Raw genomic sequence first — 16,664 nt, 5'->3', positions numbered from 1 at the left:
GTTATTATATTTCTTGGCCTTTTCTCCTATTGCAGGTTGTGACAGTCATTCATTAGTTGTCTTAGATTGGGACACTCGTCTCAAACATAATGTCTGTACTATAAACTGAGCCACCAAGCAGGGAAGATCTGAAATGCATATTCTGTTGGCTGCATTATGGGAATATTAGTATCTAGTAGATTTGATGATTGACTTATGTGAGAGTAAGCGTGTCTCAGCCTTTGCAGCGTCAATGTTGATCAATCACAATACTATTCAGTTATGAAGCTTTGTCTCGAGGCAAACGCAAAAGACAGAGTGGTGCTATTTGCATTATCTGGTATGGTGACACACAACAGCAAGTACGTCTGTGACCGCTCGTCCTTCGGGACGCTCTGCGGCGCCCCAGATTTCCCCTAAAGAGGGTCATCACTTACTCAGAATGGAAACAGCAGATCTTTTGAGGCTTTGGAGGAAATAGTTGTAAATTTCATTTTTTCTGAAGGTATAAAGAAAAGGCTGTGGAAGAAAACTAATTCACATTTCGTCTCATCCGTCCCAACAAGAATTTGCGGGGGAAACATTTATTTTTACAGTGTAGAGGCTTCAGTGTGTTGAGTTTTTGTGCGACCTGTGGTTTAAGAAGTGAATTATTAACATGCACAGCTGCTTGTTGGATAATCTGAAAAAATACAAAATTGCGTGTACAAATTCTTGAATGAAGTCATATCCCCTTTAATCCCCTTTCCAGCCTGCTGCACAGTTCTGACTGAGCTTTGCCTGGATGGCACATCTGCTCACTACATTGTGCAGGTAAAGCAAACATCTTTACATGAAGAGCAGGACACGATGGAAATAGGATGGAAATTTGCTGGCAAATTACAATTTGTAGAATATTGGTGTCAAATTATTCTGGCATTCTTTTCTTAGGAAAATGGGGTTTATATTGTCTCAAAATCTGACTTTTCCATAGAACTCTGGACCAAAGGTCACACCTTTACAGGTATATGGCTTCAGATAGGTTTAACTTGTATTATGATGTCAAAGTAGATTTTTTTACTGCCTTATCATTTAACCATATGTTTTTGCACATAGTGCTGTGCGTTTCGGACCCTCCGATTTCTTTTCAGGGTGGAAAGAAACAGACATCTGTTCAAGAGGTGAACTGCAGGTTGTTTGTTTTTGAAAGCACAGTAATATACTTTTAATTTCCTGCACAACCCTTGGCTACAGTAGGAAAATAATCTCGTCAAATGTTCTCCAATGCTGTTATGTAATGTGTCATTCATTTTCAAGCTCTTTCCCACAGACCTCTTTGAGTTGTTTATTGATGTCCATATGATGGACACCATGTAAGTGACCTTGCTGCCTACGACGGACTGCAAACCAAAGTTTCATTCTACGATGTAATAGCAGAGCTACTAAGTGCTTTCATCAGTTTATCCTGCTGTGCTGTGAGCTGTGAAATAAAAAAAATATACACCACCGTTCTTTACTACGGGATGGAGTTCTGTGTGTTTTGGATTGCCGGAAGAGGAACTGGACTTACTCCATCCCGGACCATCTGCGCACTAGCGCCTTAGGAAGCGTCTTTAAGGTAAGACAGCAACGTGATATCGGGTCTGTTTTGCTCCTTTGTGATCTCATGCCATCAAGTGTCTCTGGTTTTATTGATTTTATCCACATGACAGGTCCGAAAGCAGATTGGCCAGAACCTCCTGGCTGTGAAGGAGGTGAACCTCCGTAATCCGGCGTTTGGCAAAGACAAGAAGTCCAGAGACAGCAGCGTGGAGAAAATCCTCTCAGAGCCGACGCTCGTCAAAGGACAGGGACAAGGTTACACATTTACTTATTGAGGCTGGGCTGCGCCAACGTGGGTTCATTTTGAAACAAGATTGATTGAGCCATCTAAGCATTAATAAATAATCATTTAAAGCCTCTCATTAAACTTCAAACTGTGTTCTAGTATCACCTTTAACGAACACTTGAAGAGATTTAACTTAGAAAATGGCCGACTTCTTGAGTGGACGGATTCAAACCAACTGAGGTTCGTGACTATGATGAAATCAATTTAATTTAGTTTTAGACTTCAATTTTGTAATTGATCCTTGTTGTTTCAACCCAGCCGCAGAGTCAATTCAACAAAAAACAGTTTGAACAAGCTACATTTTTTGTTGTTAATGTTTGTTCTCTTCTAGATGACGCACCAAAAAATTGTTAAATACTACAAGATTTTTGGAAGGTGAGGATCATTTTAGACCCCTGATACTATGAGAAAGGAATATATAATAAATTCAAAGCATCACTCTTCCCTGTGGGCGACGAGCTGGACATTGTGATGGAGCTGAAACGTAAATCTGCACTTGGCAAAGCGTTGATGTTAATGCACTTAATGATTTTCAGTGCAATGCTAAAATGCTCATAAATATCCTCAGTGTGGGAACGAAGGGAAGCCCTCTTCAAATCTGGCACAAACATCCACGTGGACTCGAGGGTGAACTGATTGTTACTGTGACCTCAGCACTCTCCACATTCTCAAAGATGAGATATCCAAGGAACGCTTTCAGCGAATTCCTTTAGGCTCAAACAACACACGCGATTGACAAACAGCTATTCTTTTGTGATAACACTTTACACTGATTTACAGTGACATTTAAAAAAGAGGTTGAAAAAAAAAGTGTTGTTCCTGGCTGACATTGTGGTTTTTTTTGGGGGGGGGGATCCTGGAATGTCTCCTCGCCTCCATTTGGTAACTTGAGGCCCGGAGCTTCGGCGTACGCTACACATGCATTGTGCTTGCTGGTAAATGAGAAGGGGCCCCGGGGTGCTGGCAACGTGCACGGACGTTCTGCATTGTTCATTGCTTACTCAGATCCTTTACTGATAAACTACATAAACGTACCAGTAGCTTTTTGTTGAAATACCTCATAATACAGTAACTTTCTTCTACCCGAAGCTGACTTTGGCCTCACGAAGCAGAAACAGGAGAACAGCAAACAAACGTCAGCAGTCGGCGCCATCCTTCACTCCTGGTGAGGAAGTTCATTTTTACCATCCAGCTGCTTTTAGATTAGGAGATGGTCGGCTATTTAAATTAATTTTATTTTGTACAGCCCGAAATCGCAAATGACACATTTCTCTTGCTTTCTCTTGCTTATTCTTATTCCGTTTCCAGAAAAATATATGTTTACGATGTGAACCTTAAATTGAATGTATGTAATTTGTAAGGGGGAGTTATCTCAAAATAATAACCCAATGTGTTTTGGGTGAATCAACCCTTTAAAAATAAGTAAGTATTGCGGATTAGTAAGTAAGTAGATGAGTAAGTAAGGAAGTATATAAGTATATCTCAGGTCTTCTCTTTGTCAACAAGCTGTTGTTTAAGGGCTGATTAAGATTAGGTTGAGGTACAGCACGGTCAGATACTTGGGAATGCGTTGTGCTTTGTCTCAAGGCAACGCGAGCAAGTGATTGTGTGTGTGTGTGTGTGTGTGTGTGTGTGTGTGTGTGTGTGTGTGTGTGTGTGTGTGTGTGTGTTAGTCCAGAGGTGGCGAAGAACGAGCCGCGTGGAGAGAAAGCTGACGTCTGGGCTTTGGGCTGCATCCTCTACCAGATGGCACCTTTACAGCCTCCATTCAACTGCAGTAACATGCTGCCGATGGCCAACAAGGTTATACACACACACACACACACGCGTCTCAGCTAGTTCCTTTATCTGCGTTCTGTTATCCGTTACTTCTTACTCTGTGCTGGTAGATTGTCGAGGCCGTCTACGGGCCGGTTGAAGGAGGAGTTTTCTCAGGGAGAGACATGATCAGAAGGCGAGAGGTTTTATTTTGAAATTCTGGATGACAATGTACTAAAGGTCAGTTATACTCAAAGAAACAGTCACCACATTTCCATATACCTGGCATCGTCATTTTGATATATTTGTGATTAAAAAAAGGCTTTTATTGCACACAGGAGGGTTCTGACAGTTATATAGCGATTACTGGCATAATGGTTTTAACTCCTTCCTGTCCTGGGACGTCCTGTCGGGTGTTTGTGTCCAGACGCAGACCAGCTGCCCGACATCGTGTAAGTCGGCTCCAGGATCTCTGACCTCATGATGGGGCTGATGGACGGCCTCTACACTTCCCAGAATGCACTAGAACGCAGAGCGGGACAGGAAGCGAGCGCAGAAGCACTTCCTGGAGAGGCACAAAAGCCGGACGCAGTGTTGTCGCTCAATCCCGTCTCATTACATGTCATTTTTGTCTCAGGTGAATCGGGTTTCGAAAATTGAAAATTGAGGACGGTTAAGATTAGATTTGTTTTTGTTTGATATATTGAGAGAAAAACGACCGTCTAATGGGCTTTGTGGTTAACTGTCAGCTGATGTAAAGTCAGGGGCAATGAAGTGAGATGACTTACAAGAGGATATTTATCATGAGGAGGTGGTGTTCGAAGTTGTTGTTGTTTTAACGATTTCGGCTTGTTGTATTTCTGTAGAGGTCAAGTACTCCTCATACTTGGGACTAAATTCAATCTGGGTAAGTGAAAAACATCACTTCAGTGGAAACATGACTATATGGCCTCAAGGTTCATCATCGAGACGTGTTATCTCTAAATGGAGGCCAATGGAAAAGCTGATTCACACACCGCCTCAGTAGTGACTGTGCTGCTGCAAAGATTAAACCAAGACAAGGTAAGTTTTCATCCCAACAGGAACCCTTAATATGAAAAACCCAAAAGAGCTGATGTTCTAACAGTCCTTTATCAATGTGTGCTGTTCATTTAGTCATTGAGTCTTTCAATCCCGAGGACCAGTTTTAACTCCTCGCTGCAGGACACAGCTGGTTCGAAAAGGGCTGCGAGACAAAGGTCTTCAATAATAAGAATAAATGTAAAAGACACTTTACCTCGATTTAATATTCGTATTTAAAAACATCACAATGTCTGTCTGCGGCTTCACAAGCAGCCGACTACAAGAACGTGCACTCTGAGATCCTGTTATCGTTGTCAATTTGATTAACGGCCGAAACGTGTATTTTTAATCACAGAATGTTTTCATTTTAAAGAGCGCAGCACAGATGGAGCTGACTTCCGTATGCACTTTCATCCAAAAGGGATTTGTCTATATAATCTGTTTAAGAAATGTCTATTTTGAAATGAAATACGCAACAAACTGTTTATTGTGGACAATGTTATTGCTGTGTATTATGTTGTAAAAGCATTTGGCGCCAACGTTGATGCACTGAGTGGGCCGAGACAAAATGTTTGAAGCAGATGTAGTAAACTTAATAGTTATACAACAATGTCAAGACGCCTACAATCAAGATCACCGACGAGTACAGAAACCTCTTTCATCTGTGTGGCTCTTTGGTTGTGACTTACCGGATGATACATTGGATTTTCTTGCACCTGGAAAGTTATTTAAATAAAACCATCTGAGAAGTTTAAAAAGGAAGACAATTTCTTTGGAACACACACAACTTTCTAAATACACTTTTGCAGAGGTTTGATTTAAAAAAAAAAAGGTCTTTTATGAAATGAAACATTTATCAGGTAATATCTGATGAATGGAGGGGGAAGCGAAAACTACAATAATATCTGAAAAAGAGTGTAATGAGCAAAAAAAACAAAGAAATATCCAATAAATGTATATGCCATCACAAAACATGGTTTGAATAATAAATACAAGCGTTAATCAATTGTGCAACTTCAGTGGAAACATGACGCAGCTAAATTAAATCATATACACAAGACTTTAATAGAGCAAGAAAAACAAACATATCAAACGTGATGAAATGTTCCGGGTTAAATTGGCAAAATATGTAGAATTCACAAAATATGTAAGATAGCATATGTGGAGTGAGCACATGAGTTCTTAAAGTACAATTACAGAAGATATTTTATACACCAACCAAAGTCTGTTTAATAGAATGTACATTTCTTGAGGCACAAATGTTTCTGATGTTAAATATAAATACCGCTCTGCGTATTGTAAAATTAGACTGCTTTTCCCATAATCCTTTTTATCCTTTATTTTTAATCAGTATTATTTCTACAGTAAACAGTATTTCCCGTGATAGGACAATATCAAAAACAATGCGTTTCTAAAACTTATTTTGTTAAAGGAAAAAAAAAAGTTTGAGCTTTCAAAAATAAGGATCTTTTATTTATCTATTATTATTACTGAAACTCAAACATTTCGGTAAACATGGAGGCCTACTAATAGCTTCAAAAACAACATTTGAGATTAAACTTGAAAATAGCATGTAGAATATATGTGATGGAATAAAGTTGTGCGTTAGCTTACTAACGGTGCAGATATATTTTATACTGCAGATATCCAGCAAAATGTACAACAACTGATTGAAGTTTTTAAAGGAGCAGTTCCACATTTAGAGAAATACATCGTACTTCCTGTTTGTTTCCCGTTCCATTTGATACCAAAAAAACAACAACAGTGTAAACAACCGCTGGTGGTTTTACAGGGCGAGCGTTGCGCACGGACTATTTGTTGTGTCGCTGAGAGAGCGGCCGCGGCAGAAATCATCCCGACATTTACCACAACATCTTTATTCAGTGTGAAAAGAGATCATTTTATAGAGCTCTCGAAAAACGTGTTAATATAATTTAAAGTACGTTCTGCGAACAATGACAGAGTGGAATGTATCGCATCACAGGGCTGAGCCTCTTTGAAACAAATGAATGATTTCCATCATTTTGATATGGTTTGCGATAATTTCTTCATTGAAAAAATATTTCAGGGACTTGACCCAAATAGAAATGATTCCTTCGGTCTGATGAATATGAAAGGTAGAAAAGGACGTCACTGCAGTGCGACAATATTTATCTTCAAGTAAAAGTGCAAAATTCTGACCCATTTTACTTCATGGAAATGAGCAAAATGTTGCGCCTCCTATTGTCAGACAAACACTTATCTAAATAATTTTGTTCAGATAAAGTCAAAGACTCATCCCTGAATAAGTACTTTTGTTCACTTTTTTGTTTTCAAGGCCTGTATAGAGTCAGTTAAGTACCTTTGTGAACTTTACCGGTTATGAACATTCACCTTTCCGGAAAATGTTTCCCTTTTGTCTGGACAAATCTGCTTTGTTCACAGCTTTCTTTTTACAAACAGTCAATTGCGTGTACAAGCAGTAGACGTTTTAAGTCTGTGTGTTAAATAACTTAGGAAGCTAAAGAAGTTGTTATCAAATGAGGTAAACGTAATCCATGCATGTATAAATACAGTAGAATCCTGTGTTATTCCCACTGGTTATGAGGGTAAAAAAAGGAAACTGTGATACAATCTAAAAACTACACCATTCAGTTTTTTCCACTTTGAGGCAGAAATTAGCACTTTGCTCATCAGCGTAATAACTGAATCTCTTCTTCTGTGAAACTGAGGTAAGACACTAGTAACCCTGCGGATCTTTAGTTCATCCTGTTAGCGTCCCCTCGGGACACAAAGTTTCTTTGATCCGTCTCAGAGTGAGAAGTCAGGAGGAGGCGATGCGCTGTGTGTGCTGGCTGCTGTTGGCCTCCGCTTGGCTCTCCTCAGAGCGTTTCTCCAGGTCCTGCAGATCCTCCAGCATCTCCTGGATCAGAGGGGGCAAGGAGCCCGGGATCTCCATCTTCAGCGTCACCACCCTCTCCGCTCCTGAGGGACAACGAGAGAACCGTCACGGAGCAGTTCCTCTTTCGAAAGGGCATTTAACACTTCCTGGTCTTCACTGCACCACTTTGTTGGATAATCACGAGAGGAAACATCTCACAGAATCCCTGTATGACGAGTGAAGGACTTGATGTCGCTGTCTGACCTTTGGCGCTGATGCTGCGGAGGTCGGTGATTTTCATGAGGGCCTTGGGGAACATCAGGGGCATGCTGGGCCGCCGTTTGCGGGAGTAAATCTTCAGCGCCTCCAGCAGCGGCTCCTGCAGCACCTCCACCTTCGACGGCTCCTCCAGGTCTTGTCGGTCTGTTCAAACCCACCAGAGTATTTCACTTTTTCCCTCCCAGAGCTATAGAAGTAAGGGTTGTGCGTTTGCCTCAGTACCTCCGGAGACCAGACAGATGGCGCTGAGCAGGCCGCTCTCCGTGTCGTCCATCTGCAGCGGCAGCAGCTGGCCGGCGAACGTGAAGACCTGATCCGTCAGCGGCCCGAAGCCGGCGTTGTGGATCTGAGTGCGGGTCAGGGTCAGCCCGTCGGAGAAGGTCATGGTGTCCTTGTCGGGAGTGTAGCGAGTGCAAATCCTCAGGATCTGGGATGGGAGGAGAGAGGAGTGAGGAAGGGGAGGAAAAAAGAAAGACGATTTGACAGATCCATCCATAATTTCTACACCGGCATCTGTGAAATAACCACGATAACGGCACAGGACATTATGTGTTGTTCTAATCAAGCCGGACGTCATTTATTTGATCCCTTGTACTTCTGCATCTCTTTGTCTTGGACATTTTATTTTTATAAACACCTCACTTTAAGCAATTGTCACAGTTTCCAATAAAACACCAGGAAGCAGAAAGCCATGTTTAGGAGACAGGCGTACCAGGATGTCCAGGCAGGCGGTTTTGAGCAGAGTGATCTGGTCGGCGATGGTCAGGCCGGTGAAACCAGGCACTCGCTTGGCGAACTCCACCACCTTGATGATGCACTTGGTGGCGAGCTCGCTGAACTTGTCCCACAGCCCGAGGTCCAGCTGAATCCTGTGGTCCGAGCTGGAGTTCTGGATGGAGGAGAAAGGACCAAGAGGTTATTTTGAGGTACTTAGCATTCGTGTGTGGGGGATTTTCACACAGTCATTGATTCCGTTGTGGTTTTCACTATAGAACGCACACTGGGGCTCATTGTTCAAATACTGCCAACAGCGTGTAGAAACGTTGCAATGTGGTCCATTTCCTGTTGGTGGCGCCAGAGAAGCATTTTGTTGTAACCGGCGTAAACGCTGAGCTTCATCGCCCCGGAATATACTATGCATGACTCGGCTGACACACGCAAACACACACACGCATGCATTACCCACACACACATTGACACACATTGACACACTGGGGCAGATGCTGCCACACAAGGTGCGTGTCAGATGCAGTGGTGACTCACAGTCCCGCTCACGTGCAATCTGAGGTTTGGCATGTTGAGATACTACACTGTGAGATGATGCAAACAAAACGAAATACAGCTACTTACAATGACAACGATAAACAATTGCTGTTACGCAATCGCTTGTACTTTACGGTCTGGTTTTTTAGTAGGCCTTTTGCAATGAATACATTTCTGAAGTTGATAATAAATGAGATTTTTAGATTTACAAAACTAGGTTCAAAATGAGTCAATACAGATTTAAAAATAAAAACCAAATCTGCATTGTAGTTTCCACATTAAACTATCCACCCTGGAGCTCTTTGCAGAACTACTGTTACAGAAAAGTTACAATGTGGTCACATTTCACACAAAGTGCCTCCTGCACATCACCGTCCCGTCTCGACTCACTGTGGTGTATTTTCCTAGTTGGCAGAGAGAGGGGAAGGTCTCCCTGTGAGCAATGCAGATCTTCTCCACTATCAGGCCCAGCTCCGCCGTCAGCTCGTACGTCTCCATGACGGTCATCTTCACCGCCTCCTTCTTCCCCTTCCTGCTGTTCCTGTCGTTCCTCACTGCTGCAGAGGAGAAGGACGCACGTTGTGAGATGCTTTTCAAATGATACAAAAACATTTGTGCTTACTGTATCTATTCACACTTATATAAAAGTATATATATAAAGACACATACAATGATATATGTATACATATAGAAACAGATATATACACATGTTTGTAAAGTCATGGGGGGCCTTGACCTTTCAGGCTTCAGTGTCTTTGCCTGGTTGAGTCCTTCAGTAAAAGAGGAGGATTGAATATCAGTGTCGGTCTGTAAAGCCCCTGAAATGACCTAGAAAGATGAACGTGAACAGCTTTGAGTGGAACTGAGAGTCTCCCATGTAATCAGTTGGCAGTAAACTGAGGGCAATAACATAACATGATAGCTCGAGGGGGGCAAGAAGCAGGCCGACTCGTCACCAGGTGAGCCTCTCATAATCCGCCGGTGTCAACGCGTCTCGACCACTTGGCTCGAGCGGCTGCACACACGCTCGGAATTATGCAACTGAGCCATCTCGGCGCTTCTCACCATCACCCACTCCTCCTCTTTCATCATCCTCCTCCTCCTCCTCATCGTCATCTCTGGGTGACCTACATTCAGTCGTCATCGTGCAAACAAGTGAGATCGTGTTACACGCTGAGCCGACTGAGTTACATCGCATCCACCTGCCCTGCTACACGTGGCGTGTTTATGTAACACGCGTGTGTGTGTGTGTGTGTGTGTGTGTGTGTGTGGACTGGCCACAACGTGAACATGTGGGTGGGCGGGTCCTTCACCCGTAACGCACACACTCTGTCATCTGGGTCGAGTTCACTGGGAACTTTGACTCATTTGAAGATGTATATCTTCAGATGAGATGTATATCTTCAGATGAGATGTATATCTTCACGGATGTCACAAATTGATCAGTCGATGGCAATACGGGGAAAATTCCGGAACTATCGATACCAAATTTGATCATCTGGTAAAACAACAAACGGTACGTCGTAAATCCAACGAACTCTTCATTGTTCCCATATTGTTTTTTTATTGTGAAGTTAGATAGGTCACAATTCCCTCACGGGTATATTCGGTGTTCATGTATTATTGGAGTGAAAAAATAACCACGAAAAAACGGTATTTATTATTATAATTATTATAAGTGTTCCTGCCGAAACTGTATTCTACAACGTTACGTTTGAAGACATCATGGAAACATTATAATGTCCCTGCTTCTGGTTCTGAATAGTGGAACCAGACCTGAAGTGCCTTAAACCTGCATTCTGTGTACTGACCACCAGGGGGGGCTCCTCCGGCTGACTCGACTTCTTTCCTGATTCATTCCCTCAGTGAACATTGGGATGAGCAGTTTATGATCAGTTTAAAGCAGTATGCTTTAGGGGCGGGGCTACCTTGTGATTGACAGTTCTCTGCCAAAACTAGGGATAAGGGCTTGATGGGAGAGATTAAGCCCTTGGGTGGATATCTTAAAATGTGGGTCAAGAGACACTTAAAGCAACAAAAACATGTGTCTCTATGAAATGACATATGAAAAATTCAAAATTTAGAGCGTATCTATTGCCTCCACACGGAAAAAGAACAATACAATCAACAAGCAGCAAACAATAAGTAGTAATGTTCATACCCTCAAATGTATCACAATTAAAGGAAGACAATAAAAATAACACTGTGTAAAATGCAACATTTAGGCTAAATTGCTTAAATCCAGATCAGAAATAGGTTGTTTGCTGCTACCACAGTCTAAATTTATTGCCCTGAGCTTTCATGAACTTTCTGCTTCGGCAAACACACTAACAAAGCCTTTCAGTCACATCTTCCCCTATCGTCCACCATCTACTCGGTCCCTGAAGGCCTCGTGCGGAGTCAGGGTGGATCAGGCACTTACACTCCTTGGACATTCCCGCGGCGAAGCACCTCTGGAGCCGACAGTACTGACAGCGGTTCCTTGTGATCTTGTTGATGATGCAGTTCCGGTCCCGGTGGCAGGTGTACACCATGTTTTTCTGCACGCTGCGGCGGAAGAAGCCCTGCGGAGGCAACGAGGAGAGTAAAGAGAATGGGTTCATGATTCTGTTTATTTATTCAGGCTTTTTTTATGTGCATCATAGATAGTGATTATCTGTAAGGCAGAAGGCCCGGCGTGGCACCTTGCAGCCCTCGCAGGCGCTGACGCCGTAGTGGTAACCGGAGGACTTGTCTTGACACACGAAGCAGGGCTTGTAGGTGCGAGGAGGCGGCGGTGGGGAGGCTGGGCTGGCGAACAGGTCGTCTGAGCTGGAGTTGGAGCTCTGGCTTTCAACGGCTGCAAACACACAAAAAGACGCCAAAACAACTGTAATTATTGGTTTCATGACAGCAACCTGATGGTATATACAATTAAAAAAGACAAGCAATTTGAATATGTCTACTTTGGTTAAGAGAGTTTTTTAAAATCATCACCAGTGACATAATATAGCAATTTGCATTCAAAATGTATTTGATGGTGGAGTGTCCTGGCCACGGTCACTATAATTATATCCAGATACTATTCAAATATTCTTAAAACTCTCAGAAGGACATTTAAAACACACTGAAATACCACCTTTTGTTAAGAAAATAATAAACCTTATTGCATCCTAAATAGGACACAACTTGAATTTTAGTGGGAAAAACATATAATCTTAAGTAACAATGAGTATTTATCCAAAGCATCAAAAAATGGTCTAAATCACTTGTTTATGGGCTGCAGCCACTAAGAGCAAAAGGAAGCTTGAGCCAAAGTTACACAACTAGCTGAAAGCCTCGGTTAAATCAAATATTTATAGGAAGATAATGTGAACATATAGCCATCCTCAAAGAGCCGGTGACTCTACTGAGAGCTAAAGCTGTTTCAGCAGTTTCATAAAAATGTGATGAGGTTTTGGAGATAAACCAAGTAAGAGGCTTATTTTACTGTCCTAAGAGGGGAACAACTCAACCCTTTTTTTTAGAATTCAGAATCAACTGAAAACACAAAATGAAAGAGTTTAATTTGTAAGAAAACAACGATAGAACTCCCGGACCGGACAGCGGCGTGCTAGAAACCTGTCAATCACAAGGTATCCTCGCCTTAAAGCACACTGCGCTTTAGATCTATTTGACTTTAAAAATAATACAAAGTAGTCATTGTCTCACAGGCTTCTATAGAACTGGAGGAGTCGCCCCCTGCTGGACATTAGAGAGAATGCAGTTTAAAAGCGTCTAGCTTATCGCCTCGCCTTTATCTGACTATGAGACATTATCGCTTATTCACTTATACTAAAAATGTGGCATTACATAACTGCACTTCTCCTGCATGGATTAGGAAACAAAGATTATAGAGTGAAACCCTCAATGTATCACGATGAATGCATCATCGGTCACAAAGCGGCTCTTTGGAAATGTATTTGCTGTGGAATTTACTGCTCCATTTACAGACATTTGCACCTTTCTGTGGGAAAAGTTGTTGATCTACATTACTTCCAACCGAATGTATCATTTCACAACTGTCCTCCCTCCCGTCACCTCCAGCAGGAGGAAGAAAGTGGTTTTGAAAAAACGAGAAGAGAAAAATTGCTCATAACACATCCCCTCGTCCCCGTGGCCTCCGATTGAACCTGGAATCAGCGGGTCAGCCGAGGACACCCCCCCCCCCATCAGCAGCGGCTCTCTCCCGGAGACAAAACAATGGCGGAGCACGCCACGAGCCCAGCTGACTGATGGGAGGGAGGGAGAAGAAACGGAAAGTGTGAGTACGCAGGGGCGGCCCGAGTCTTTTGGTCGGGGAGAGGTAGAATGAAGTTGCCCCCCCCCCCCCCTGTCTCAATTTGGGTGTTGTTATCTGATGAACGTGACACTGCATATTTTGATGTACGCATGATAAAAATTGTACAAAGGCAACTTACAGGTGATTGAAGTTACGTATTAGCAACCATAGGGTGTATTTACCACCAGGCGAATAACAATGATGACATTATAAATGAAAAACATCATTTATGTCATATTTGATGGAGAAAAGCTGGGAAAAGAAGACTACAAATAATAATTTTTAAAACATTTAAATAAAAAAATTATTGCATATATTTTGTCTCGCCGAGATTCATTTTACATCTACTGATTCAACTATTAAAATGACAAATAAATAAAGAAAACAACTTGCTTATTTTTTTCTAGTTCAAAATACTTTCAGTCTCCTTGTGTCATGAAAGCAGAGTCACGACTCCCAAAGAAGACAAATCATTTCACATAAATATTAAAACTATTGCCATAAATGAATGAACATTAGTGTAGCTGAATGATTTTTCTTTCTTTGATAAATCAAACAATCCAATAATGTCCCATTTACTGATACATTATCAGCCACCAGAGCAATTTATGTTGTACTTCAGAATGCAGGCCTTGTACTTGTACTGCCTTGTTGTACTTCTTCCAGCGCTGGCAGCAGTCTGGCTCTCCTCCGAGCCGCTGGGCCGGTGACCGTCCCGTGAACCCGCGGTGACCCCAAACTGACCGTTCCCTAACCCAAACACAGACCACCACACTGTCATGGAGCGCTCTGTGCACAGCGCCCGTTTTACCGCTGCTTTGGTCAAAAACAAAGCTCCTGAACTCACCACGAGACCCAACTTGACTTCTGTAGGCGGCTTATAAAACAATCAGTAGACGTGTTGTACCAGTCTACGGGGTAGTTGTACGCAGCCATGAGGGCATTTAAACGTTTTAAATACTTTACAGTATTTGCCAACAGTTATAAAGTCTCCCGTGAAGACAACTTTTGAATTATTAAAACTGTGTTGTATCGTATCGTTCACTATATGTTTTGGGTGCCCATATGGGTTACAGTTGTTGACAAATACATTATTAAACACTTACATCTCTTTGAATTAAATCATCAATTAAACATTTTTACCCTGCTGAAAATTAGTTTATTATTTATCTAATTGTGTTTATGCTCAAAAACATTCTATTCCCTTATTTATATGTCGTCGGCGGTTTTTATCTTACATGCTTTTTAGACTTCCAGCATTCATATTTGACATCTGCATTTGCCTCAACATCTTTTGTTGACAGACATTAATCTGTGAAGCACTTTGAATGAAACTACATTGTAATGAAAGTGTAAAACAAATAAACTTTAAAACCAACAATGCAGTGCATTTATTCCATATTTCCAACTGTATGTTTATGTATTTCAATGTTATTCCGCATGAGGACGTTGTCCTTATGGACCCCTACAGCTTACCTGTCTGTATTCAGGGGACATTGTGTATGATTGCACCTCATTTTGCATGTTTCTTTGTGCTGCAACAATTTCACACCTTATTTTACAACAACGCCCAAGCTTCCATACGACGCATATACTAATAAACTAAAGCACGCGGATTGCACATTGTCCAACATGAAATAAACTTGATTCAACATGACTTATTTCTGATTAGATAATATAGAGACATTTCCCTGATTTAAAAGATTTCCACCTACACTGCGAGCAGCGGTGCTGCTGCCAGTCCGCCTCCACCAGCTGCGGGAAGAAGGCTTCCACATCCTGGTCGTGCTCCTGCAGCACGCACGCGGGGCTGGACGTGGACGCGTACAGGTCCATGACTTCTCCGGGGCCGAACGCGTGAAATTCCAGATAGTCGAACATGTCCTAAAGGGGTTCCGGGTCTCAGCGACTATCCGCGCGCGTGGGACGTGGTGTCCGCATGTGCAAGTCCTCCACAGCAATGCGGGTGTATTATCCCACCCCCTCCAAACCCCACGCACACACACACACCGACGTGACTTTGACGCAAACGGTGTTTTAGGGGTAAAACATGCCCGTGTGGCCGCCGGAGGGGCGTGTGCGCGCTCGGGAGGGGAGCGCGTCGGTGCGCGGAGCCGCGGCGGTTCAGCGCGTGCGGGATTCCGTCTCCGTTTTGCATAACAAAGTTAGTCGCCGGGACTTTCTTCCCCTTATCTCCTTCATACTGGTTATGTCAGAGCGAGCGATGGTGTTACCTAATGTATGCGCGTGAACTCCCGGTGAACCCCCTGCGCGGCTGACCTTCACGTGACCCACGCGCGCACCGCCAAGTCATTCCACTCCAGAATACGTGTTGATGACGTAAATAAGTTTACGTTTGCACTCTGAAAAGTATTCAATCGGAAGCAGCAGAAACAGATATTTAATATTTTCTTTGATCCGAGTAGTCTTCAACTGGCTCAAAAGCTGGCGCCTACAAACCCCACAATGCAGTTCGTGTGTAGACGTCGGAGGTCGGGAACAAGTAACATGTCATTGATTTACTCTAAAAGTACTATAAGTTTAACTTTCAAAATTATAAAATGTTAATCAGCAAAAACAGAGATTTATATTTTATATGTTTTGGATCAGAGAACTGTTCAAAGCAAGAACATAAAATATTCAAGGAATGCCCTCAATTGGCTCTAACGTAGAACTCTTGAGTAAGTACATTGTAGTTTTGTGGAAAAACATCAAGGGGATTGCAGCCCTACGAGGAATTACAACGTAGAGACAGTGAAAAAAAAACAATGAAAACATCAGGAAATTCGCATAAATCATGCAGCAAATAAGATAAATGACACATCAGGCGTCAGCAATAAAAGAATGTATAAAATCTGTAATATTTTGGTTTATCACAACATCCATTTTGTAATCCCCGATATGACCCAGTGACTGCATGTGCTTGTAGAAAGTGGTTGAATCGATTAAGTTAAAAATCAAACAATTGTTTTCACGATGACTTTCAAATTTTTTAAGTAGAAGTGAAATACTCGTTTTTTTTCCCCAAAATCCCAGAAGTGCAGTAAGATTAGTGGCATTATGCTGAAGAGACACTAAGGCTTTTAGCTTTAGATTCATGGTTCACAAAGGGATACTTTTCTGGTTTTAAACAAAGGGCAGCAAAGCAAAGCAGGTTGAAGCTCATGTTCCCGTATTGGCATTTCATGATTGAAACCATGTGGCCTTTAACAAAATCAATACATTTAAGGCTCTGTTTCTCTTCATTTACGTCCTCCTCAATTCTTGATCCTTGACTTTCAGTGAGAAATATTTGC

General features: G+C 42.2%; 1 protein-coding gene and 1 non-coding gene across 3 annotated transcripts; one reads left to right on the top strand and one right to left on the bottom strand.

The window, feature by feature from the left end:
- Nucleotides 1–1,296: 1,296 nt before the first annotated feature.
- On the top strand, nucleotides 1,297–5,419 carry LOC120810393 (uncharacterized). Its single transcript, XR_013453519.1, has 3 exons — nucleotides 1,297–1,576; nucleotides 1,671–3,011; nucleotides 3,520–5,419. It is a non-coding gene; the product is annotated as an uncharacterized LOC120810393 (transcript).
- A 293-nt stretch (nucleotides 5,420–5,712) lies between these two features.
- On the bottom strand, nucleotides 5,713–15,685 carry LOC120811175 (retinoic acid receptor beta). Of its 2 annotated transcripts, none has more exons than XM_040166374.2 (8): nucleotides 15,084–15,685; nucleotides 11,753–11,907; nucleotides 11,491–11,632; nucleotides 9,459–9,625; nucleotides 8,518–8,694; nucleotides 8,028–8,232; nucleotides 7,791–7,949; nucleotides 5,713–7,630 (listed from the first exon to the last, which is right to left on the bottom strand). In XM_040166374.2, the coding sequence occupies exons 1-8, from the start codon at nucleotides 15,247–15,249 to the stop codon at nucleotides 7,470–7,472; spliced, it is 1,332 nt and encodes a 443-aa protein (XP_040022308.2). In that variant the 5' UTR covers nucleotides 15,250–15,685; the 3' UTR covers nucleotides 5,713–7,469. The 2 variants fall into 2 exon arrangements, with proteins under 2 accessions (XP_040022308.2, XP_040022309.2); XM_040166375.2 differs by having other exon boundaries at nucleotides 9,459–9,622.
- Nucleotides 15,686–16,664: the final 979 nt, after the last annotated feature.

This window comes from Gasterosteus aculeatus, chromosome 20 (assembly GCF_964276395.1).
Source record: "Gasterosteus aculeatus chromosome 20, fGasAcu3.hap1.1, whole genome shotgun sequence".
In the NCBI taxonomy this organism is placed as follows: domain Eukaryota; kingdom Metazoa; phylum Chordata; class Actinopteri; order Perciformes; family Gasterosteidae; genus Gasterosteus; species Gasterosteus aculeatus.
The sequence above is the reverse complement of the archived record's forward strand: the minus strand, read 5'-3'. Positions and strand labels throughout refer to the sequence as shown.

Bases quoted from the DNA above. Each gene is read 5' to 3' on its own strand.
- LOC120811175 (XM_040166374.2), bottom strand. From the start codon at position 15,249: ATGTTCGACTATCTGGAATTTCACGCGTTCGGCCCCGGAGAAGTCATG. The intron at 7,950-8,027 runs GTACTGAGGCAA...GGGTTTGAACAG, and splicing joins CATCTGTCTGGTCTCCGGAG to ACCGACAAGACCTGGAGGAG. The intron at 7,631-7,790 runs GTCAGACAGCGA...GTTGTCCCTCAG, and splicing joins CCGCAGCATCAGCGCCAAAG to GAGCGGAGAGGGTGGTGACG.